The sequence below is a fragment of the Microcebus murinus genome, chromosome X (genome assembly GCF_040939455.1).
Source record: "Microcebus murinus isolate Inina chromosome X, M.murinus_Inina_mat1.0, whole genome shotgun sequence".
Lineage (NCBI taxonomy): Eukaryota > Metazoa > Chordata > Mammalia > Primates > Cheirogaleidae > Microcebus > Microcebus murinus.
The window spans coordinates 122,965,326-122,992,018 of NC_134136.1; the positions used below are offsets into that span (position 1 = coordinate 122,965,326).

Sequence of the window (26,693 nt, forward strand, 5' to 3'; positions counted from 1 at the left end):
CCTAAACAAACTCTCATATCTGCCCCCTTAAGAATACTAGCAACGCTAGCTAGACTTGGACTTCCCTCACATAGAGGGCAACCTGACGTGAGATCTTTCCCTTCCCTTCCCTTCCCCCCTTCCCTTCCCTTCCCTTCCCTTCCCTTCCCTTCCCTTCCCTTCCCTTCCCTTCCCTTCCCTTCCCTTCCCTTCCCTTCCCTTCCCTTCCCTTCCCTTCCCTTCCCTTCCCTTCCCTTCCCTTCCCTTCCCTTCCCTTCCCTTCCCTTCCCCTCTTCCCTTTTCTTTTTTCCAGAAACAGAGTCTCACTCTGTTGCCTGGGCTAGAGTGCCATGGCATCAGCCTACCTCACGGCAACCTCAAACTCCTGGGCTTAAGCGATCCCCCTGCCTCAGCCTCCTGAGTAGTTGGGACTACAGGCATGTGCCACCATGCCCAGCTAATTTTTTCTATCTATATTTTTAGTTGTCCAGCTAATTTCTATTTTTAGTGGAGACAGGTTCTCACTCTTGCTCAGGCTGGTCTTGAACTCCTGATCTCAAGTGACCCTCCTGCCTCAGCCTCCTAGAGTGCTAGGATTACAGGTGTGAGCCATGAGCCTGGCCCTGACATGGGATTTTTAAAAAGTAAAATTTCTCATGAAAACTACTTGTCAAAAATTATGCTGGACCCAATTAGAGAACCATAGAGAGTGGGGTTTTGCTCATCATAAATTTTCTAGTATATTCTCACAGACTGACAGGATCTTTCTTTGACTAGCACTTAAGGAGTAAGCTTACCAACCAGCTCTTCAATTTAAACACTATCCTCAACAGGCTATTAAAAATTCTTTTCTATATTACTTTAAAAAATATATAATTGAGGGCCGGGCGCGGTGGCTCACGCCTGTAATCCTAGCACTTTGGGAGGCCGAGGCGGGCGGATTGCTCAAGGTCAGGAGTTCGAAACCAGCCTGAGCGAGACCCCGTCTCTACCAAAAATAGAAATAAATTAATTGACCAACTAAAATATATATATACAAAAAATTAGCCGGGCATGGTGGCGCATGCCTGTAGTCCCAGCTACTCGGGGGGCTGAGGCAGTAGGATCGCTGAGCCCCGGAGATTGAGGTTGCTGTGAGCCAGGCTGACGCCACGGCACTCACTCTAGCCTGGGCAACAAAGTGAGACTCTGTCTCAAAAAAAAAAAAATATATATATATAATTGAATAAGTAATACACTTCCATAGCACAAAATTAAGAAAGTACAAAGCTCTACAGCTTGCTTTTCCCACATAATGTATAACAGAGAATTTTACATATAAGTACATGAAAAGCTTTCTCATTTTTCCCCATTGGATAGATGCACCATTATTTATTTGATCAGTCCCCCATTGAGGGAAATCTGGTTGTTTCCCAGTATTTGTTATTACAAACAAGCTACAGTGAAAAACCTTGTACACATAACATTTTATATGTGTGCAAAAAAACTGGAGGAGAAATGGAATTTGGGGATCAAAGTCACATATATTATAATTATTATAGCTATTGTAAAATTGTCCTCAATTAACGGATTGCACTCCCAGCAATGTAAGAGAAGTCTTACCTTCCCCACCCCCGATTTGTCAACACAGTGTATTGTCAATATTTTGCCAATGGTATCTCACTGTAGTTTTCATTAGTATTTCTCCAGTTATGAGCTTAGCTATCCATTATTGGTATAGAAGCCATTTGTTATTTTTGATACTCAGCTCTCCAGGCACAGGGCAATTACAAATGATTTCAGATCACTCTATTATCAGAATTTCCTAACCTACTGATTTGATAGATCCCCTGAGCTAGAGGACTTTGTTTGCTTTCTTTTATTCTGCCCCATTTTTCTAGAACTATCCCAGTCATTTCTTGGGCACCCCAAATATTTCTCTTTAAAACTAATATCCCGGCTCTCTGGTCCTCCCGTTCGACAGATAGCCGCATCTTCTCAGGCAGCGCCAGCACCGTCTCCCAGACACCATGGTGAAAGTGAAGGCCGGAATAAACGGCTTTGGCCGTGTTGGGCGCCTGGTCACCAGGGCTGCTTTTAACTCTGGCAAAGTGGATATTGTCGCCATCAACGACCCCTTCATTGACCTCAACTACATGGTCTACATGTTCCAGTATGACTCCACCCACGGCAAGTTCCATGGCACAGTCAAGGCGGAGAACGGGAAGCTTGTCATCAATGGCCAGCCCATAACCATCTTCCAGGAGCGAGATCCCACCAAAATCAAATGGGGTGAATCGCGCGCTGATTACGTTGTGGAGTCCACTGGTGTCTTCACTACCCTGGAGAAGGCTGGGGCTCACCTAGATGGGGGTACCAAAAGGGTCATCATCTCTGCCCCCTCTGCTGACGCCCCCATGTTTGTGATGGGCGTGAACCACGACAAGTACCAAAACAACCTCACCATTGTCAGCAATGCCTCCTGCACCACCAACTGCTTAGCCCCCCTGGCCAAGGTCATCCATGACAACTTTGGCATCGTGGAGGGACTCATGACCACAGTCCATGCCGTCACCGCCACCCAGAAGACCGTGGATGGCCCCTCTGGGAAGATGTGGCGTGATTGCCGTGGGGCTCTCCAGAACATCATCCCTGCGTCCACTGGCGCAGCCAAGGCTGTGGGCAAGGTCATCCCCGAGCTGAACGGGAAGCTCACTGGCATGGCCTTCCGCCTGCCCACTGCCAACGTGTCCGTGGTGGACCTGACCTGCCGTCTGGAGAAGCCGGCCAAGTATGATGACATCAAGAAGGTGGTGAAGCAGGCGGCGGATGGCCCCCTCAAGGGCATCCTAGGCTACACTGAGCACCAGGTTGTCTCCTCTGACTTCAACAGCGACACCCACTCTTCCGCCTTTGATGCTGGGGCTGGCATCGCCTTCAACAACCACTTTGTAAAGCTCGTTGCCTGGTATGACAATGAATTTGGCTACAGCAATAGGGTGGTGGACCTCATGGCCCACATGGCCACCAAGGAGTAAAAGTCCCGGACCATCAGCCCCAGCCAGAGCACCGAGGAAGACAGAGGCCTCAGCTGCTGGGGTGTCCCTGCCTACTCAGTCCCCACCTCACTGAGAATCTCCCCTCCTCACGTCGCAGTTTCCATGCCAGAGCCCCTGAAGAATGGGAGGGGCCTAGGGAGCCCCACCTTCTCATGTACCATCAATAAAGTTCACTGTACTAGGAAAAAAAAAAAAAAACTAATATCCCTAGGGGCTAGCACAGTGCCTGGCACGATAGTAAGGATTCAACAAAATGTGGAACAAATAAATAAGAACAACACCAGAAACATTCACTTACTACTCTACATGGCTACGTGCCCATGTAACTATTTCAGTCTTCATTTGCAGGGCCAATTTTAAAATGAAAGCTAAAGCTGCTTTGGACATGATACTTTAGGTGTCACTGTAATATCTTGCTCTGGAGGTTTTTCTTTACCAAAATTAACTCTGAAGTGCTACCTTTAATTATACACATAAATTCACTGTTTTATTCATTCTTTTTTTTGTGAGCTTCTATATTCTTTTTTTTTATTTTGGCATATTATGTACAGATTTTAAGGTTTCAATAAAGGCCCATTCCCCCCTCCCCCCACAAGTCTGAGTCTACAGCATGACCATCCCCCAAATGGTGCACATCTCACTCATTATATATGTATATACCCGCCCCCTCCCCCCCCACCTGCCCAATACCCTATTACAGTAGTACCTATGTGTTCACTTAGGTGCTGCTCAGTTAATACCAATTTGCTGATGAGTATATGTGGTGCTTGTTTTTCCATTCTTGGGAAACTTCACTTAATAGTATGGGTTCCAGCTCTAACCATGAAAATATAAGATGTAATACGTCACCGTTGTTTCTTAGAGCTGAAGAGTACTCCATGGTATACATATACCACATTTTATTAATCCATTCTTGGATTGATGGGCACTTGGGCTGTTTCCACAGCCTTGCAATTATTAATTGTGCTGCTATAAACATTCGAGTGCAGGTGTCTTTTTTGTACAGTGTCATTGGATCTTTTAGGTAGATGCCCAGCAATGGGATTGCTGGATCAAATGGTAGATTCACTTGTATCGCTTTAAGGTATCTCCATATTGCTTTCCACAGAGGTTGAACTAGTTTGCAGTCCCACCAGCAGTGTAGAAGTGTTCCTCTCTCTCCACATCAACACCAGCATTTATTGTTTGGAGACTTTTTGATAAAGGCCATTCTCACTGGAGTTAAGTGATATCTCATTGTGGTTTTGATTTGCAATTCCCTGATGATTAGAGATGTTGAGCATTTTTTCATATGTTTGTTGGCCATTCTTCTGTCTTCTTTAGAAAAGTTTCTGTTCAAGTCCTTTGCCCACATTTCAATAGGGTTATTTGATTTTTTCTTGCTGATTTTTGTGAGTTCTAAGTAGATTCTAGTTATCAGCCCCTTATCAGATGCGTAGGATGCAAAAATTTTCTCCCATTCTGTAGGTTGTCTGTTTACTTTCATGACTATTTCTTTGGCTGTGCAGAAGCTTTGTAGTTTGATCATGTCCCATTTATTTATTTTTGTTGCTGCTGTGATTGCCTTTGGGGACTTCTTCATAAACTCTTTGCCTAGGCCAATGTCTAGGAGAGTGTTTCCAACTTTTTCCTCTAGAATTCTAATAGTTTCATACCTTAGGTTTAAGTCTGTTATCCAGCGTGAGTTGATTTTTGTGAGAGGTGAAAGGTGTGGATCCTGCTTCAGCCTTCTACAAGTGGCTATCCAGTTTTCCCAGCACCATTTATTGAAAAGGGATTCTTTTCCCCAGCGTATGTTTTTGTTTGCTTTGTCAAAGATTAGATGGCTATATGAGGATGGTTTTATATCAGGATTCTCAGATCTGTTCCAGTGGTCAATATTCCTGTTTTTGTGCCAATACCAGATTATTTTCATCACTGCAGCTTTGTAGTATAGTTTGATATCTGGCATATTAATGCCTCCCATTTTGTTTTTGTTGCCTAGAATTGCTTTTGATATTCAGGGTCTTCTGTGATTCCATACGAAGCGTAAAATTATTTTTTCTATATCTGTGAAGAATGCTGATGGGATTTTAATAGGTATTGCATTCAATCTGTAGATCAGTTTGGGTAGTATAGACATTTTAATGATGTTGAGTTTGCCGACCCACGAGCATGGTATGGATTTCCATCTGTTTACATCCTCTGCTATTTTCTTCCTCAGTGTTTCATAGTTCTCCCTGTAGAGGTCTTTTTACCTCCTTGGTTAGGTATATTCCTAAGTACTTTAATTTCTTTGTTGCTATTGTGAAGGGAATTGAGTCTTTGATTTGGTTCTCAATTAGATTGTTGTTGGCGTATATGAATGCCTGTGATTTCTGTGTATTGATTTTGTATCCTGAGACTTTACTAAATTCATTTATCAGTTCCAGGAATTTCTTGGTTGAATCTTTGGGGTTCTCTAGATATAATATCATATCGTCAGCAAACAGTGAAAGTTGGATCTCTTCTGCCCCTATTTGGATACCTTTAATTCCACTTTTCTGTCTGATTGCTGTAGTCAGGACTACCAGCACTATGTTGAACAGAAGTGGAGATAGTGGGCAGCCTGGTCTGGTTCCAGTTCTAAGTGGGAATGATTTCAATTTTTCCCCATTCAGTATGATGTTGGCTATGGGTCTGTCATATATGGCTTGAATCATTTTTAGGTATGTCCCTTCTATGCCTATTTTCTTAAGTGTTCGTATCATGAAGGGGTGTTGAATTTTGTCAAAAGCCTTTTCTACATCTATTGAAAGAATCATGTGGTCTTTGTTTTTGCTTCTGTTTATGTGGTGAATTGCATTTATAGATTTACATATGTTGAACCATCCCTGCATCGTTGGGATGAAGCCCACTTGGTTGTGGTGGATTATTTTTTTGATAAGTGTCTGGATTCGTTTAGCTAAGATTTTGTTGAAAATTTTTGCATCTATATTCATTAGGGATATTGGTCTGTAGTTTTCTTTTTTTGTTGCATCCTTTCCTGGTTTTGGTATCAGAGTAATCTTCGCTTCATAAAAGGTGTTGAGGAGGTTTCCATTCTTCTCGATATTGTGGAATAGTTTCTGCAAGATAGGTATTAGTTCTTCTTTGTAGGTGTGGTAAAATTCAGGTGTGAAACCATCTGGACCGGGACTTTTCTTTTTGGGGAGATTTTTAATTGCTGTTTCTATTTCAGCTGTTGAGATTGCTCTGTTCAGGAAATCTATTTCTTCGTGGTCGAGCCTAGGGAGGCTGTGTGTTTCTAGAAATTTGTCCATTTCCTCCACATTTTCCAGTTTGTGTGCATAAAGATTTTTTTAGTATTCATAAATTATATCTTGTATTTCCTTGGGATCAGTTGTGATAGCTCCTTTTTTGTTCCTGATGGAGCTTATTAGAGATTTCTCTTTTCTGCTTTTCGTTAACCTAGCCAATGGCGTGTCAATATTGTTTATTTTTCAAAGAACCATCTTTTTGTTTTATTAATTCCTGAATAGCTTCCCTGTTTTCAATTTCATTTAGTTCTGATTTGATCTTGTTGTTTTCACTTTTTCTCCTGGGTTTGGGGTTGGTCTGTTCTTCTTTTTCCAGCTCTTTGAGTCATTTCATTAGATTGTGTACTTATGATCTTTTTGACTTTTGGTTATAGGCATTTATGGAAATAAACTTTCCTGTCAGAACTGCTTTAGCTGTGTCCCAGAGGATTTGATAATTTGTCTCTCCATTGTCATTTTCTTCATAGAATTTTTTTATTTCCAGCTTTATTTCTTCATTTATGAACTAATCATTTGGTAGGAGGTTGTTTAATTTCCACGTTTTTGTGTAGAAATGTGAGTTTTTGTTAGGGTTGATTTCTACTTTTATTCCACTGTGATCTGAGAAGGTACATGGTATGATTTCTATTTTTTTAAATTTCTTGAGATTTACTTCGTTTCCTAGGATATGATCAATCTTAGAGAATGTCCCGTGAGCTGATGAGAAAAACGTATATTCAGTGGATTTCGGGTAGAATGTCCTATAAATGTCAGTCAGACCCAATTGTTCCAGAGTTTTGTTTAAGTCCATTATTTCTTTATTAATTTTCTGTTTGGAGGATCTGTCTTGTGCCGTCAGTGGGGTGTTGACATCTCTGGTGATTATGGAGTTGCTATTAATCAATTTGCTTAGATCCAGTAAGGTTTGCTTTATGAAACTGAGTGCCCCTAAGTTGGGTGCATATATATTTAAAATTGTTATCTCTTCTAGTTTTACTGTGTCCTTCACCATTATATAATGACCCTCTTTGTCTTTCACTACTTTTTTTGGTTTAAAAACTAAATTGTCTGAAATTAGAACTGCCACACCAGCCTTCTTTTGGCTTCCACTTGCCTGGAATACTGATATCCACCTTTTTACTTTTAGTCTATATGCATCCTTGCAGGTTAGATGTGTTTCCTGAAGACAGCATATACTTGGCCTGTATTTTCGTATCCATTCAGCCAGCCTATGTCTCTTGAGTGGAGAGTTTAAGCCATTCACATTTATTGAGAGAATTGATAGGTAAGGTAAATTACTGTTCATTCTGTTGGGTTGGATGTTGTTGCTTTGATTTCTCTCTTGAGCCATTGTAGTATCTGGCCTTTAATCTTTGGGTTTTGTTGTTTTTATATTTGTGATTTTTTATTATGGTGTTCCGTGTGTAACACTGATTTGAGTACTTCTTGTATGGCTGGTCTTGTCTTGTTGAATTCTCTGAGACTTTGCTTATCTGAGAATGTCTTAATTTCTCCTTCATACATGAAGCTTAGTTTTCCAGGGTACAAGATTCTAGGCTGGGCGTTATTTTGTTTTAAAAGAGTGAAAGTGGGTCCCCATTCTCTCCTTGCTTGTATTGTTTCAGTTGAGAAATCTGGAGTTATTCGGATTGGTTTTCCTTTATATGTGATTTTCTTCTTGCATCTCACCACTTGTGGGAGGGTCTCTTTTGTTGCTATTTTGGTCATTCTGATGACTACATGGCGTGGTGTTTTCCTGTTTGCATTGTATCTCCCAGGAGTCCTTTTGGCCTCTTGTATTTCTAATTCTAGTTTACTGGTTAGACCTGGGAACTTTTCCTCAATTATTTCTTCAAAAGGCTTATCTAACCCTTGGGTTTTTTCTTCCTCCTTCTCAGGAATCCAGTGGACCCGCAGGTTATTTTTCTTTGTATAATCCCACAATTCTTGTAAGCTTTGCTCATGTCTCTTATTTTTCTGCTCTAGCTCTGTGATTAACTTATTTGATTTGAATGAGTTGTCTTCCAGCTCTGAGATTCTTTCTTCTGTTTGGTCTACCCTATTTTTGAGACTTTCCCCTGTGTTTTGAATTTCCCTGAATAAATTCTTCATATTGAGGATGTCTGATTTTTTCTTCCTCAAGATGTCAATCTCCTTAGTGAATCTTTTTTCCAATTCTTGTATTTTCTTTGTGGTTTCCTTGTGTTAATTATCCATTTTTTCTTGCATTTGATTGAGCTTTTTAACAATCCAATTTTGGAATTCTTCTGTCATTTTAATGTTTTGGGTTTGTTCAGGCTCCATTTCTTTAGAGCTGGTGTATCTCCTAGGGGTTGTATTTTCAGCTTGTTTTTTTGAATTGCGTTGGGTCCTCTCCATCCTGGGTCAATTGCTAGAGCTCAGTCGACTACTTTTTGTAGTTTCTTGATTGAGCACTGGGGGGAGCTCTTCCACCACACTTGGAAGGTTCCCCTGACAGGGGTAGCTTTTGGGGAAAGTGGGTTTTCTTGTCTCGCCCCGCCTCCAGGGGTGGCGCCTACCACTTGGGGCAAGAGAGATGTGGGCTGAGGGGAGGTGGTATCTCCCCAGTTTGCCCTGCACTGCAGCGCCCCAGTGGCTGACTCCCCTTGGCTGCTAGGCTTCTCAGTAGATCCTTGATGGAGCCAGGCCTGACAAGCTGATCGCAAATTGTGTAGGGGCGGGATTTGCCAGGAGAGACTCTCGTCTGGGCAAGGGCGGGGCGCTTGGCCGCTGCCGGCTGGGCTGTGGACCCCCTCAATGGCGATCACTAGCCCACTCGTAGGGCACCAGTACTGGGGGCGACTGATTAGGATGCAGCCAGTGCTGGGTTGGGGGCCTGGTTCAATAGGACGCCCTGCGAGTTCCTCCACGCCGCCGCCTGCCCACCCACCCACCTGTTCAGTCAGAGCCCAGGCTTTTACTGACCCGCCCTGTGCGGTTTTATTCCAACTTAGAGCCCCCACTTAGTCTCACTGGTTACTGGAGGTGAGACCTCTAACCGCCTCCCCGGTCTGTGCTGATCAGTTTCTTTCTGTCTTGGAGCCATCCTAGCACGGGGCTCAGGGGAGACCACGCTGCCACCTCTCACCATCAACCGCACCCTCTTCTCCTGCTGTGATTTCGCACCAGTTTCAGACAGGTCTCTGGCTGGGTGGGTGTGGAGGTCAATGGGAAGCAAGGAGTTCTCCTGTGGGTCTGATCCCACTTCACCACCTGGCCTGGCGGGCCGGCGCCCTCCCACTCGCCATATTGTTTGCTCTGCACTCTCCAGAGAATGCGATCTTATTTCCCGGTCACCTTGTATCCTTTTATAGGAGTCCCGCGCTGCACCTCTGCGGATTCTCAACACTGTCCTTGTAGTGGGGAGATCCACTCACGTGTAGGAGACCAAGATCTATGTCTCCTTCTCTGGGAGCAGAAGTCTGGAGAGTTACCTCTACTCCGCCATTTTTCCCCTCTCCTCTTTCTTCTTAGACTGAGTTCATAGAGAAAATGGAGAAGACAGGTGAAAGGAAAGTTTTCTTCTTTCTTTGGAAACCAATATCATTATGACCAGTAAAACAAAAGAAACATAACCAAGAAAACTGAATCCATGTGTTAGGAGAATGTTTAATAGTAGAGAGACCATCACAAACTATTAATATAAGTGATTTGTCAAAGCATTCCTTCCTCTGCACATGCAGTGAGAATAAAACCCCAATGAACACCGGGGAAAGAGCAATAGGGAGACTGAAATCTGACAACAGCAGAATCTGACAGCCTGATAATGCACAAAATCCCATGCCTCTTAAGTGTCCATACTGAACTGGCAAAGACAGATGTGTTGTCTTCATTTTCCTCCTTACTTATTACACTCCGGCTTCCATTTTTGCCAAGCTCTTCTTCTGAAATCTTGCTCAAATTATCTAAGTAGTGGTCTGATATCGTGTGGCACAAATCTTCAAAATAATAATCCTTTTCTTGGCAGAGTTTTATTTCATCCAAGAGTTTTGATAGTTCTCCAGTCACAGTTTCACTTTTGGTCTTTTGGGAAGGAGACTCAGCTGAAGATGAAACCTGTGTTTCTTGTGTTGTATCTTCCGGAACATGCTCTTTGAGGGCTGTTGGTCTTCCCATGCTTTCTAAATATTCTTGTAAGAGTGTTGCAATCTGGAGAGATTTCTGAGATGGATGTTCTTTCAGAATGTCTAAAATAGTTCTACCTAAGCTATCCTTTATGTTGGCAGCGATTCCTGTTTCGAACAGAACTCGTACAACATCCACCTTTCCAAACAAAGCTGCTTCATGAAGTGCACTCCCCTTTTCTGTTTGACAGCTCACATCCATTCCTGCCTCCAATCGCACCTGTACGACTGCCTTGTGGCCATTGCGTGTAGCAAGGTGAAGTGGCGTGTGCTTTCGAGTGTTGCAGCTCGTTAGGTTCGGGTGTGCGCTGATGATCATTTTGACCACTCGAAGCCGTCCGTAGAGTGCTGCCAGGTCCAAAGGTGTCTTGAGTTTACTGTTCCTATTCGTAGGGTCAGTGAGCTCTTCTAGAAGAACAGCAACTACTTCGGAGTGTCCATATTGAGCTGAGCAGTGTAGGGCAGTTTCATTTTCATTGTTCTGTTCATTGACTCTGGAATGTGATGGTCCGCGATGAATAAGAATCTTCACAATTTACCCATCTCCTTTCCAGGCAGGCAGATGAATAGGAAAATAACCTTTGTTGTCTGCTACATTTGTTGATGCCTCATATTGAAGTAGTTTGAGAACTATGTCCTTATGTCCATTTAAGGCTGCATGGTGTAAAGCAGTGTAACCCGAACTGTCTGTGCAGTTCACATTGGGGCCTCGCCAGATGCATGGGGGGCCTGAGGACAAGCTTCCCAGTCGACTCTGTTTGGCTTTGGCCCTCCTCGCCCAGCAATTCAAAGTGTAGGATCTGAATCCTGGGGGCTGCACAATCCAATCCACCACCTGGGACATCTTATAATTAACTTTTAATATCACATTATATTTACTGCTTGCTTTGTAAGACCAAATGGCTCTTAATGGTTAACGGTCTGTTTACCATCATGGGGGTGGGGTGGGAATTTCCTTTCGATTTTTTCCATGGGAAGGGGAGGACAGCAGAGGACTGACTCCTTTATGTTGACCTATGTTCACTGTCTTGGCCAAATCCATTTGCGACCATGTGCACACAGATCTGGGACACCTGGGTCTTTGGTGTGGAGTCAGAATCTATACCTCTTGATTGAACTGTTAACTTTGCCTCTAGCCACTTTGCTTGGGAAGGTATTGTTGTATAGATATTTATACTCACCACACAAATAGCTCCTGCAAAGCTTGGGGATCCAACGATGGAAGGAGCCTTATTCATCATCATCATCAATAGTAATACTAGCTAGAATTTATTGAGCACTTCATCTGTTCTAACTGTTCTACATCTATTAATACATTTATTCCTATTATCCCATTTTACAGATAAGAAACCTGAAACAGAGTGAACTTAGATAACTTGAATGAGGTGAAACAGCTAATGAGTGTCTGAGTATAGTTTGTTTTGAGCCAAAGCAGTCTGGCTCCAGAGCCCACTTTCATAACTGTTTTGTTTTGCAATTCGCAAAAGGTAAAATGCTCTTTTTTTGAAATGTAGTCCCCAACTGGAACCCTTCAAGCTGTCGCGATCAGTGGCGACACCAAGTGATAATCTGGATGTACTGCAGATTACTCTCATAATTTCCCCTCCCCTTGGCCCCCACCCATGACCCCCAGCTCTCCCAAATAAACCTATAGTATTCCAAGTAAAATCAAGATTCTTGCTTTGCAGAGGCAGCTTCGTGACAGGTTTGCTTGCAACCAGATTGCTGTCCTTTAACTCCACCCCTCTTTTGGTATCAGAGGAAAAGGCGTCTTTTCCAAGGTTAGCTTGTATTTAGATCTCATTTCTATCTGTCCAATTTTTTACTCCATTACTTACCCTCTCCTTTTCTTGCCTTTTCAATTTCTATTTCACCAGTGGTTTTGCCTGCTTAACCTACAAATAATCTCTGGTTTCTTCTATCCTGCAATGACAGGAAAAAAATAAAGCAAGCAAACAGATCTTTCCTTGAACAATCACCCCAGATTCACCTTCTTAACCACTTTGGGACCACACTCACTGGCCTTGAAACCTTGCCCACAGCCAGCACTCATAGTCCGCACGATAGTTTGTGCCTTGCATTGACGACAAATCCGTTTTGCTCTTGTGTGATGAAGAAAGCTTTAAAGCACTGAAAGCTTGTTTTACTTTACAGGCAGCTTTACTTGTAATGTAAATCAGAATAGGCAACATATACATATATGTTTTCATTACGTTATTTTTATTTTTTTATTTTTTTATTTTTTTTATTTTTATTTTATTTTTTTTTTTGAGACAGAGTCTCACTTTTGTTGCCCAGGCTAGAGTGAGTGCCGTGGCGTCAGCCTAGCTCACAGCAACCTCAAACTCCTGGGCTCAAGCGATCCTCCTGCCTCAGGCTCCCAAGTAGCTGGGACTACAGGCATGTGCCACCACGCCCGGCTAATTTTTTGTATATATATTTTTAGTTGGTCAATTAATTTCTTTCTATTTTTAGTAGAGACGGGGTCTCGCTCAGGATGGTTTCGAACTCCCAACCTCGAGCAATCCGCCCGCTTCGGCCTCCCAGAGTGCTAGGATTACAGGCGTGAGCCACCGCGCCCGGCCTTCATTACGTTATTTTTAAATGCTCACAATTTTATTTTAATAAATGAAAAATTAGAGAAGTCATATCACGGCTGTTGGCTAAAGTCGCTGTGCGCGTTCATCTGTGGCTATTGACATAGTCAATGCTGGTACCGAAGTGGTTAAAGAAGAGTTCCAAAAGAGGGATTGCTTTGCTCAAAAAAGTCAATTCCTTCTCAGTCACTTTCTTAATTAAGTACAAATCTTAGTCCAATATTCAGAATCCTTCAAAATTGGGCTCCTACAACTCCCCTATACTTCCATACCCTAAGCTTCAACCACATAGGACTACTCACAGGTCTTCACATATAACTTCCTGCCAGCACACTTTTGCCAAAGGTGTTACCTCCGCTTGGATTTACCTTTACTAAAGGAATGCCGTGATTCTTTCTGTTTACTTGTGGCTAGTCCACACACTGTAAGTGCCTGAAGGAAGAGGCTAAATGCTGACCATGTTAGAAAATACAAATTATTTTGGAGTGAGAAAGCAAAAATATGGCCATTCTTCAGGCTGGAATAATACACAGATAAAGCCAGCTGCAAATTTAACAGAGAACATTATTTTTCCTGAAGACATGTTGCAGCTGTAATGTAGTAACAACACCCTTATTTGAGTGATCACCACTTCTTTATTCACTGAGAAGCTTTGTTCTCTAAGATAATAGATTCTCAGAAACATTTCTGCTTGAAATCTTATCAGTAAGAATAAAACATCCAAAATTTGTCTGGAGGACATAAGTTTCTTTGACACCGAGAAGCAGCCTCAATTTCTAATCCAGGTGCAGAGCTTCAGTTAAGAGGTATCTGGATACAACATTCAACATCTATCTTTATTTTGTGGTTCCCAAGGAAACAGAACTCTGGGTTCACTTTGCAATCCAGGCCTGATGGTGACCCCAAGTGACATAGTCCCTGCTTTGCTTTGAGCTTACCAAAACACTGCTTTGTTTAAAATTCACCTCAACTCCACCCTTTCCCAAAATCCTTTAATAACTCTATTTTTTTCTTTTGGTGAGATGCCTACAGTTTTTCTGGTGTGCAGTCTCCCTTATTGCAATGGGTCAAAAGCCTATGTTGGATTACAGATTTGTCCCTGGTGGCCTTACACTGATTGGGCTAGGAGACAGGTTTTGTATCCCCAACCACTAAGCTCGCCCAAAGTAAGCATTCAAAATTATTCACTGCAGTAGACTCTGAATTAGAGTACCTGGGTTCTAGTTAATTTACCTGAATTTATTTTATGGATTTTAGTCTTAATTCTGCAAATAACTAAATAGCTGAATCATTTTAAGTAAAGTCGACACATCCCATTTGGCCTAAGTTTTCTCTTCTATAAAACAAGGGGTCATTTCTTCCAACCCTAGGGCAAAGGCTTTGGAGTCAGATATACCTAGGTTGGATTCCTACTCCTGTGACTTGCTCTTCTGAGTCTCCGTTTTGTGATGATTAAAAGGGAGATAATACAATACTGATAACTGCAGTATACATTTTCCAGCGTTGCTATGAGGTTTAAGTTGGCTGGTAAAAGCATCACTATTTCTATTCTTTATTAGCTTGTGAGTTTGGACAGTTATTTAACCTTTCTGTGCCTCTGTATTCTTATGAGTAAAACTGGAATAATAATGGTGCATACCCCTTGGGGTTATTGCAAGCATTAAATGAGATGAAAAAAGTAAGGGACTTAGAACAGTGCCTGGCATATAAGAAGCAGCTCAACGCCGGGCGCGATGGCTCATGCATGTAATCCTAGCACTCTGGGAGGCTGAGGCGGGCGGATTGCTCTAGGTCAGGAGTTGGAAACCAGCCTGAGCAGGAGCAAGGCCCTGTCTCTACTAAAAATAGAAAGTAATTAATTGGCCAACTAAAAATATATAGAAAAAATCAGCTGAGCATGGTGGCGCATGCCTGTAGTTCCAGCTACTTGGGAGGCTGAGGCAGGAGGATCGCTTGAGCCCAGGAGTTTGAGGTTGCTGTGAGCTAGGCTGACGCCAGGGCACTCACTCTAGCCTGGGCAACAGAGTGAGACTCTGTCTCAAAAAAATAAATAAATAAATAAAAGAAGCAGCTCAAAATATGTGATCTAATGTTATTAGTATTAGCTTTGTACTATTATACTAACTGTGGGACAGAAGCTAAGGATAAACAGTTTCATTCTAAGGACAAAAGAAAACAAAAAAAGAAAGGTAATAGGTTGGAAACAATGGAACGAACATACATAGCTGCTTTTTCAAAGGCAACTGACTGACACGCCCAACACTGGGTTAGGACCCGCCCAGTCCTCATTAAATAGGGCAGAGAGCAGGGCTGACCTACTGCGGTTGCGCACGTTGAAGCTCCGCCCAACAGCCCCTCCTTGGCTGGCGTCCCCTCCTCCCCGGCTGGGCCAGGGTGCCAGGTGAGGGCCCTCGGTGGCGCGCAGGCGCAGACGCGGGCTGGGCTGAGCTGATACTCGCGAGGTCCCTGTCACATGAGCCGCCTGCTCCGCTCCCCCTCCTCCCCAGCTGGGCTGTGTGAATGAAGCTCTGCAGGCTACGTGGGGCGCTAGTTCAACTTGGTGTCCTGGACGCCAGAGCAGACCAAGCGCGTTGCCTACCAGCAGTGGACACGGGCAAAGCGGCTCCTGACCTTAGCGACAGGTAAAGACAAATGGGTTGTCCCTTCCTCTACAGTCCTTCGTGAGCCTCTGGCCCCTGGCCCAATCCTGGAACACCCCCGGAGCGCAGCGACATAGGGGAAGCAGTACCCTGCTGGCTCGGCCCCCTGGAGTGGGAGTTCCCCGTGCCCAGACGCCACCACCCGGCACTCAGAGGAGGTAGACAGGCTAGTTCTAGTCAGAGCGGGGCGGCATATTCCCAGGAGCCCAGCCTTGTTCTCTGAGAAGGGTCCCTGGGCTGCCCGAGTGAAGTTTCCTTGCAGAGCGGCGCCAAGCCTGACCAGCTTTTGAATCTGAGAGGTTAGCTGCCTGTGTCCCCTTTCCAGTACTGGGGTAGGGTGATAAAGCTTGAGCTGATAAAGCTCAGTGGACACCCCGTTCTTCTTTGTCAGGCTCTGGGCTTGCTTCAGGTTTGTATGGGTCATAGCGAGGTTGGGTCCAAACTCCCGGAAAAGAAGTTGTTGCGCGTTTTCCTTTTGCCACTTAACGCGTGGAGCTGGTTCTCTTCAGACTTTTGAGCCTTGCTCTTGAGCGCCTTTACCCGTAAGGGGAAAGCTTTACCTTTACATTGACCCGCGTTTACCTTTATTAACATTTCAGAACAAATCGGTTGCCTGGAGTTCCAAGTGAAGTTGTGCGTGTGCCCGTGTGATAACGTCAGTGGAAGCTGCCCTGAGTAAGTGAGGGAAATCCAGAAGTTTGGCGCATAAAAAGCCAGTATGAATCCGCTTTACAGAAACTGCTTACATTTATTAGCAACTACTTGGGTTTAACTTCAGAAATGTTAAATTTCACCTTGTTCCACGAAGCGCAAATGAACACTTCTTAACTGCACGCGAAATAGGAGAAGAAAAAAGGCAAACCAAAACAAACTGTCCCAGGTTCCGGATAAGTCATTGGTGCATCTTTTCCTGGTGAATTCATCCTGGAAGTTTGTGAGTTCCTAGTTTTCTTGGACTTCGCGAAACTTTTCTTATCCAAAGCACTGTCTTTTTTTTCCAGTGGTGTTTTGGGACTGCTGTACACATTAATCCTTTTGTCATTAAAGAAAGGCAACACGATTCTCAAGTTAGTATTAACCGTCAGTGTTTGTGCTTTAGCGCCTTCACTTCGGGGGTGGAGGTGTTGGTTGTATAAAAGCCATGGAAATAGCACTCTACTTTGATGTTAGCCAGGCAAAAAGGCGAAGACTTTCTTGGAAAGAGAGATTGCTTTTATGCTAAGTAAGGAAGACCTTTATTAACTGAGAACTTGTTTAAATGGACAAGCAGAGTGTTTAATATATTAAACTTCTGAATCAAACTAAGTAGTCAGACCTCTCATTTTTTCTCCCATTTCTAGCTCCTTTCATAGCCTTCCAAATAGCATTGTCCTAAGACTGGATTTGAAGTTTTAACAATAGGAATTAACTTAATTAATTTGGTTTTCTTAAAACTGATATTCTATTTTTACATTTTTGCTTTCTTTGGTTCATTTTCCCCCTGGTTATAAAAGCAACATATGCTCACCAAAGGAAATTTGCAAAGTGTGGGAAAGTACAATGAAGCAGGGAGGAAGAACCACTACTCAAAGGGCATCATCACTGTTTACTTTTTATTATACCTCCTTTCTTTTCTTATCCTACTCAAGATTTATTTTAAAATTTTAAGTATTCACAAAATTTGGTCTCTACTGATTTTTTAAGGTGAAGTTGGGTATCTTGGTGGTTGGATGGGGCATTGGATATTAATGCTGCTCTTCAGTCCCTGAAGTGTGGAGCTTCAAGATAGGAAAGACATTTAACAGTGATCTCATGCAATCATGTATCCACTGAAATTTTGAACCCTATTTACTGAAGCTCCACTGATTCATGAAGAATCGTACAGCACTGAGTGGCAACATTAACTGACTCCAGATCTCCTGATTATTCCCGATTCTTTCTTTCTTTCTTCAGCAATATCTTGCTGCTTAGGGGGAAACTTGACACTACTCATGTCTGCCTATTCTTGAAAGAGAGGTTTAGAGAGGGACAGGAGATAATTTTTGAACATTTGAAGTTGGTTTTTTTTTTTTGTTTTCTTTTAGGCATTCATTTTTCTATTCACATTTTCAGGTTTGGAACTTTAGCATCTTGCAGAAAGGACCACACAACTGCCTTGCTATCAACTCTCCCTACAAAACTGAGGGGCTCTGGGAAACTCAGCCTGTGTGACCCCAGCCTGGGAGAAGATAGGATCAAGATGGCCATGTGGCAGGGTAAGAAATTAGCACTTATTCCTCTAACTGGTTTTTATTCCTTCTCTATCCTCCCCCCACCCCAAAGCCAGTGGCAGGCAGCCAGCTGTTTCTTTAATCCTTCATCTTCGCAAGGACAAAGCACTTTAGTTTAAGAGAAGCTGCTGCTAGCTAGAAGTTTGAATTATTTTAAAGTGAGGTTGGGGTGTGGGGGACAAAATTGTTATGGTAGAAGCACTGAAAAGAACTCCTTCATTTAAACATGTGCTCATGGGGGTTATATGTGAGGAAACAGAGGATATTTTTTCTTTTGTGTTTTTCATTTGTTTCCTGAAAATTTCTCTCATAAGATTCTCAAAGGTGGGGGAGACAGATGTCAGCACCATTTTGCTTCTCTCTTCCCAGTAAAAACTTCCTTGAGGCATACACAGTTTGAAAAAGCATATTAAATGTTATAATGTTTATATTTGGCGATAGAAGGAAAATGCCTATTTTAATAATACAGACTACCTGGGAGCAAAGCTCAACAGTATCTTGGCTGATGGATTAAATCTTTTGTGAATCTATGAATTCCTACCACAAAGTTATTATTTTTGGTGAGGTTTAGGATAGTGCCCTTCCGGAAAGTTTCACAATCTCTAGGGGTGATTTTTATGTTTCTCAAAAGGGAGTGTGGGGTTAAGAAACGATAGACAAACACTACTAAAATTCATCTGTGACCCATAAAAATTTAAGGACCACTTAGATGGAGGAAAATGAAATAACTTGAATATCTAGAAATATTCAACAGGTAAGTTACTTGGTTGTCTAATGTATCTTTTAAAAATGTTGCATTGTATTGGTTAAAATATGTGGGCACTCAAATGTAACAAGTAGTTTTGATGTACAAATATTTTTGATTTAGAGACATTTGTTGAAATGGAATTTGGCCTATATGCCTGCTTTGACTCACACAATGGGAATTTATCAAAAGCACTTTGGATATTATTGCTTAAATCCTGAGACATTTTTTCATTCAATAAATGGAATACAGAGATGATTAAGAGATGCGGAACCATAGAGGAGTGGTTTTCAACCTTTTTGGCACAAGGGACCGGTTTCATGGAAGACAATAAGTATTACAATAGGGAGAGGTGCAAAATGTTGTGGGAGCCCAGAGAAAAGCATGATGAACTCTGAGTTTTGAGCTGGCCAAAAAAATGAGTAGGAGTTTGCCAGATGGGCAAATGGAAGAATTGCATTCTGGACAGACAGAGCAGCACTGTTTGGGAAGTTCTAAGTTGCTCTGTTTGCCTCATGTGAGATGTGTGCGGGCGCGACCTCAGACAAAGCAGGGAAGGTAGTCAAAGGCCAGATAATAAAGAACCTTGTATGTTCTAGGAAGGATTCTACACTTTATCCTGAAGACAAAGATTCTCTACAGGAGAGTAACATAATCAGATTTTGTTTTAGAAAGATTACTTTGGCAGCAGTGCTGAGCTGGAGACGATGAAAGCCGGGAGTCAGTCGGAAGGTTTCTGGAATATTGGTTTAGGGGAGGGATGGTGAGGGTCTGAGCAGAAAAAGCAGGGGCAGTGAGGTTAGAGAGAATGGGATGAATTCTAGAAATGTTCTGTGATTGGATGTGGCAAGAAACGAGCCCAGATTGACAGCCAGCGTGGGTGCCTGGGGGCCAGTGGTGCCATTCTCTGAAATGGGGAACGTGAGAGGCGGCTGATGGGTGTGGGGATAGTGAAAGTTAGTGTACTAAGTTTGGATGACTTGCTGGGGTTGGGACACCTGCAGCTTGTCAGGTCGATGTTTCAAAGACAGTTATGAAAGTTTAGAACTGGAGTTTGTGTAGGTGGAGATCTAAAGTTTTGTTCCTAATGATGCATAAAGAGCTGGTGTTTTCTCTCTGTAGCTAATGTCATTAGTAGTTAATGATTTATTTTATAATAAAAACATTTTAATGTTTAATAATTCTTAATAAAAGGTCTTATTTTCTTAGTAAATAATACATTTTGCAAGCTCAGGCCCTGAAATCTGATATGCTTAAATTTTTTTTCTACATTTTTTTAAATTTCAGCATATTATGGGGGTACAAATTTTAAGGTTTCAATAAATGCCCTTTCCCCCCCTCCCCCCACCATATGCTTAAAATTTTGAAGTTAAACCTTATTTTTCTAGCATTAGTGAAGAAGGAAATATTCCACATAAGTAAGCTCTTTGAAAAACTGCAGCTTACCCTGGTTTGGGGGAACCTCTGAAGTTACAAGTATAGTACGATGATAGTTTAGAAACAGTATGGCATATAATTAAACATGTGGGTTTGAGTTCTACTCCATTGGTTCTGTCACTTGGTAGCTGTGAGGTCTTGGGCAAGTCACTTAATTCCTCTGTGTCTCAATTTTCTCTTTTGTAAAATAATAATAATAATAGAACTCGTCCTGCTGCTAGGTATCTATCCAAAAGGAAGGAAATCAGTATATGGAAGACATATTTGTGCTCCTAAGTTTATTGCAGCACTACTCACAATAGGTAATATGTGGTATCAACCTAAATGTTCATCAACAGATGAATGGATAAAGAAAATGTGGTATATATATGCAGTGGAATACTATGTAGCCAAAAAAAGAATAGCATCATGGATGGAACTAGAGGTCATTATGTTGAGTGCTAGAGGAACCCAAAGATTAAGCCAGGCACAGAAAAACAAATGCCACATGTTCTCACTGATATGTGGGAGCTAAAAACGTGAATCTTATGGAGGTAGAAAGTAGAATCGTGGTTAATAGAGGTGGGGAGAAGCTGGTTGACAGGTATAAAATATAGTTAAAAGGAATAAATTCTAGTATTTGATAGTACAGTAGGGAGACTATGGTTAATAATTTATTGTATATTTAAAAATAGCTAGAATAGAAGGATTGGAATGTTCCTAACACAAAGAAAAGATAAATGTTTAAGGTGATAGATATCCCAATTACCCTGATTTGATCATTACACATTGTATACATGTATCAAAATATTACATGTACTGCAAAATATGTGAAACTATTATATATCATTTTAAAAAGGAAAAATAATATAACTCACTTTATAGGGTTGTTATGAAGATGAATTAAATTAATATATGCAGAGCACTTGGTACATAGTGCTGTATAAATGTGTGCCTTTTTTTATAGTAAGATGTTTAGAATATCATTTAACATGTAAGTGCACAGTAAAATTTAGCAATAGCTGTTATTACTGCTACTACTATCACTATTATTTTCTTATAGTCTGGGATGGGACTCGGACCCTGTTCTCTGGAGGTAATTTCAGGTTGTCCTTGGAAGCCCTGCACTGTAGTGGTCATTAAATACAGGTTTAGAACTGAAGAGATCCTTGGAAAACAGCCCAACCTCTAGACGTTGCCCAAGTGTCATACTCAAGGTCAAACAGGTAGTAGGTGATCCTACTGCTAGGTCTAAAATCCAGGTCACCTGTTTCCCCTATTCCAATGTGCTTTCCATGGGGTCATGGAAGAGAGAATGTGTGGGTCTGTCTTCAGTTCAAGGAAGCTTCTGACTTCTGAGTCAATCTCTGGAGCTAGCTAAGGAACCCTAGGATATAGAGGAACCCAAATCTCCTTAGTTTCTTGGGTCATTACTGTCTAGTTCCCCCATGGAGAATTTGGTCAGAATTCCCATACCTCTTAAAACTGGCTAACGTTATTATTTTCACTTCACTTAATGGAACCCTCTAATACATTTTCTGGCCATTTTAAATGGAGTGTACTGAGCATAATTTAATATTTTTGATAACTCAGGGTCATCATTAATAACATCACTTTTATTGGTCTAACAGTCAAAATATCAAAGACTAGCCAGTCTGAGATTGGAGACTTGTGTTGTCAGGTGTTATTTATTAATTCAATTAACATTTATTGAACACCGGTTGTGTACCAGGCACTCTGTTGGGCCCTGGCAATGCAGTGGTCAGTGAAAACAGGTATGATCTTTGCTTTTATGGAACTTACCAACTAGGATAAAAGTGGCATTTCCAATTAATGAAATGATTTATTTAACATGTGTGTTGAAGCAATGTGGAAAAATGACATCAACATAAATTTAGAAGGATTAAAATGGTGTTTCTTAATAAAGAAGGGGGTGTCAGAATTGCCTGTGGTGCTTTTAAAAATATTCCTGCTCAGGTCCTACCTCCCCAAATTGTGATTCAGTCTTAAGACCTGAGCATTTAAAGAAGTGCTGTAAGCAGTTCTGATGTGTAGCTGCTGCATTAAAAAATTAAAAGTTTAAAAAAAGGCCATGATAAAGAAACTCAAAAAATATGGGAGACTATTTATATAATCCTGAGGGTAGGGAAAATATTTGTATGCATAATCAAAGGTAGAATAATAAGAAAAAGATTAATGTAATCAATTATGTGAAAATTAAAAATTTCTGCACAAACCATAAATAAAGTTAATGAGAAACTTAGAAATAGTTACAATAAGACTCATTATCTTTGACACATAAAACATAGAACAATAAGAAAAATAAGTATTTTACTAGAAAAACATGCAAAGGATAGGAGAAAATGTGCAAAGGAAAATACATAAAAAGAGTACAAATGGTCAGTAAACATGAAAAAATATACTATCTCTAGTAGTAGTCAAAGGAGGCATTTGAATGGCATACTATATTCTCTGGTATAATTTATAACAATTCCAAAGGAATGACAGAACTCACTGTTGGCAAGAACACAAGGAAGCAGGTGTTCTCATACACTTGTGGTGGAAATGTCAGTTTGGTAATGTTTATCAAAAGCTTTAAAAAATGTGTTTACCTTTTGACCTAGCAATTCATTTTCTTGGAATTTATCCTAAGGAAATAATTAAGGATGTGTACAAAGATATATAAATAAGGATATTAATTGCAGCATTTTCTGTAATGGGAAAAATTTATACAGTTGCATTCTGATGCATCTATACCAGGAGTCCTCAAACTTTTTAAACAGGGGGCCAGTTCACTGTCCCTCAGACCATTGGCCGTTGGAGAGTGCGGCGCACATTCCACACATGCGCACTGTGGGCCCAGGAAGAGTCAGCTGCTAAGCAGGACAGGCAGCGGCAGCAAAAACACCTGGCGGGCAGGATAAATGTCCTTGGTGGGCTGCAGTTTGAGGACCCCTGAATCTATACAATGGAATACCATAGTTACTAAAATGATAACGTAGAGTTCTATTTATTAACATAGAAATGGGTTCATAACATAATTTTAAACCTTGGGGTGAGGGAAGTAGATTCCAAATTATCAAGAGTCATCCCTCACTATACTCGGGATTGATTCCGGGGCCCCTGCATATACCAAAATCTGCCCATATGTCCCGCAGTCGGCCCCTGTGGAACCTGGGTATACGAACAGTCAGCCCTTCATATACATAGGTTTCATGTCCCTCAAATACCATATTTTCCATCTGTGTATGGTTGAGAAAATCTGTGTATAGGTGGACCTGTGCCTTTCAAACCCATGTTGTTTCAAGGGTCAACTGTAGTTAAAAGTATAAGCTCTGGGCTTAAACCTGGATTCAAGTCTCAGCTATACCTTTATCAGCTGAGTGATGTTGGTTACCTTCCTTGTCTTAGTGTTCCCCAATTGCCACATTAGTAAAACAGGGATAAATAGTAGCTAACCTAATACTTCCCAACTTGTGTGCCCATTAGGATACTTCCCAACTTGTGTGACCATTAGGATTACCTGGGGATCTTTAAAAATTTTCCAAGCTCAGGCTTCATTCAGCCCAATTAAATCTGTATCTCTGGAGATGGGAAGCAGCAATCAGTATTTTTGAAGCCCCCAGGTGATTCCAATGTGCAGACAAATTTGGGAACCACTGAGCTGTTGTTGAGGAGATTTTGAGGGCATTGAATGAAAAAATCACAATGCCTGGCATGTGGTAAGTACTCAATACATGATAACTATTATTATGGCTATTTAAAAATTATTTATAGTATGCCCCCTTTTTAATATATATGTTTGTATCCATATATAATATATAAAGAAAAGTCTGAGGGGATATGTACAAAACTATTAACTCCAAAAACTCTTGGGAGTGAGAGTGGGGATGGGGCGATTGTGCAAAAAATGGGAAATTACACTGCATCTAATGTAGACGTTACATAATAACAGGAGGTGTCAAAATAGATGGCAAAGGAAGTATGAAAATCAGGCAGAGGGAAATTGTAATAAAATGGTTACACACAATGAGAAACTGTTCTGCAGCGTCAAGTCTGAAGGATGTATATATTTCAACCTTGCAGATTTTTTTTTTTTAGCACATCACAGTGTATTTGTAAACACTCTGGCGATTTGGCTAACACATTGTGGGGGGGTGGGCAAGAGGGAGCTTCATGAAGCAGTCAGTGAATTGACGACAGAGCTTCAGTGTGAAATCTGGGTAGCAGTGTGGCTTACTAATTGGACTACTGTCATCTAAGAAAAGCCATCTGGTCCTGCCTGTTGACCAAAACATTAATACCTGTGTGACTATTGCATGAAAATCAGGTTATAGCAAGAGTAAAGAAGCAGACTCCCCACGACCCTTATTCCTCTGTCTGGCACAGTGCCTCACCTACAGCAGACATTCAAGAAATGAGTTCTTAGTTTGATTATGTCACATTTATTTATTTTTGTTGCTGCTGTGATTGCCTTTGGGGTCTTCTTCATAAATTCTTTGCCTAGGCCGATGTCTAGGAGAGTGTTTCCAACATTTCCCTCTAGAATTCTAATAGTTTCATACCTTAGGTTTAAGTCTGTTAACTTCTGCACAGCCAGCTTCTGCACAGCCAAAGAAATAGTCATGAAAGTAAACAGACAACCTACAGAATGGGAGAAAATTTTTGCGTCCTACATATCTGATAAGGGGCTGATAACTAGAATCTACTTAGAACTCACGAAAATCAGCAAGAAAAAAATCAAATAATCCTATCAAAAAGTGGGCAAAGGACTTGAACAGAAACTTTTCTAAAGAAGACAGAAGAATGGACAACAAACATATGAAAAAATGCTCAACATCTCTAATCATCAGGGAAATGCAAATCAAAACCACAATGAGATATCACTTAACTCCAGTGAGAATGGCCTTTATCAAAAAATCTCCAAACAGTAAATGCTGACATGGATGTGGAGAGAGAGGAACACTCCTACACTGCTGGTGGGACTGCAAACTAGTTCAACCTCTGTGGAAAGCAATATGGAGATACCTTAAAGCGATACAAGTGAATCTACCATTTGATCCAGCAATCCCATTACTGGGAATTTACCCAAAAGATCCAGTGACAGTCTGCAAAAAAGACACCTGCACTCAAGTGGTTATAGCAGCATAATTCATAATTGCAAGGCTGTGGAAACAGCCCAAGTGCCCATCAATCCAAGAGTGGATTAATAAAATATGGTGTATGTATACCATGGAATACTATTCAGCTCTAAGAAACAACGGTGATATAGCACATCTTATATTTTCCTGGTTAGAGCTGGAACTCATACTACTAAGTGAAGTATCCGAAGAATGGAAAAACAAGTACCACATGTACTCACCAGCAAACTGGTATTAACTGAGCAGCACCTAAGTGGACACATAGGAACTACAGTAATAGGGTATTGGCAGGTGGGGGAGGGAGGCGAGTGTATACATACATAATGAGTGAGATGTGCACCATCTGGGGGATGGTCACGCTGGAAACTCAGACTTGTTGGGGGAGGGGAAGAAAGGGAATTATTTGAAACCTTAAAATTTGTACCCCCATAATATGCTGAAATTAAAAAAAGAAAATGATTATTTAGAGGGAGAAATAGTAGGTGATGTATATTGAAGAGGCAAAATTGGTTGAGAGAGAAACAGGCACATTCAACACAGAAGGTTTAGGGAGGAGAGAAAATTTATGAAGTATATTAAAATTAGGACATGCCATTTGAAGCTTCTGCCTGAAATGAGTGGCTTAACAAATGTGATCTGTTATCCCACCTGCAGGCAGCCTGTAAAGTTTCTTAGCTGGGGAAAATATAGTTTTAATCAGTTACACAAAACAGCTTTCCTCATATACCTAGTAATAAAAAGCTTTATCAATGTGAAAAAAAAAAAAGAAATGAGTTCTTTGTCAATTAAATAAATAAATAAAAATTTAAAAAAAGAAATGAGTTCTTTGTTTCTCTTCACTTATTGCCTTTTCTACAGCTCCTCAGGAGGGAGAACTAGGCGGGGGAGGGATTCTGATGGAAGGCATTGAGCAGAGGATAAACAAAAACAATCTTTCAGAAAATTATTCTCTAACAGCTAACCATTCTTTCCCAAGCACACAGTTGTGGAGGGAGCGCAGGCCTTGGAATCTGATACACTTGAATCTGAACACAGCTCTGTCATTTGGGAGCCAAAATTACCTAAACTCCAAAAGCCTCAATTTGTCTCTCCTCCGTTGTCTGATCGGGGTCGAGACTCTGGGGACAGACTCCCTGGGTTTGTATCCTGACTCTGTCACTATTAGCCATGGGACTTTGGGGGAGTTATTTAAACTCTTTGTGCCTTACCTTCTTCATCTGTAAAATGGTAATGGTAATAGTAATAGTAAATAGTAATAGTTCATAGTAATCCCTACTCATAGGATTATTGGGAAGATGCAGTGAGTTAATACATATGCAGCCCTTTGAACACTGCCTAGCACTTGTTAAGCACTTGCAAATGCTGGCCTTTACTATTATAATATACAAAAGGATATAATATTTACCTCACATGATTCTAGATGAGAATGGGCTAGTTATCGAAACCCTGGCCCATTGTAGCTGCTC

At 41.4% G+C, this 26,693-nt stretch overlaps 1 protein-coding gene and 2 pseudogenes across 3 annotated transcripts in view; 2 read left to right on the forward strand and 1 right to left on the reverse strand.

Annotated features, from left to right (window-relative positions):
• Positions 1-1,920: 1,920 nt before the first annotated feature.
• On the forward strand, positions 1,921-3,215 carry LOC105856426 (glyceraldehyde-3-phosphate dehydrogenase pseudogene; annotated as a pseudogene).
• A 6,734-nt stretch (positions 3,216-9,949) lies between these two features.
• LOC105856432 (ankyrin repeat and sterile alpha motif domain-containing protein 1B pseudogene) lies at positions 9,950-11,263 on the reverse strand (annotated as a pseudogene).
• Positions 11,264-15,446: 4,183 nt separating this feature from the next.
• Positions 15,447-26,693, forward strand: part of CLCN5 (chloride voltage-gated channel 5) — a 191,197-nt gene continuing 179,950 nt past the window's right edge. The window contains exons 1-3 of one of the 3 annotated variants that reach the window (XM_020284855.2): positions 15,447-15,658; positions 16,276-16,351; positions 17,768-17,910. In XM_020284855.2, coding sequence (XP_020140444.1) covers positions 17,895-17,910 — 16 coding nt within the window. In that variant the 5' untranslated portion in view covers positions 15,447-15,658; positions 16,276-16,351; positions 17,768-17,894. The other 2 variants (XM_075999467.1, XM_020284857.2) reach the window with 2 other exon arrangements.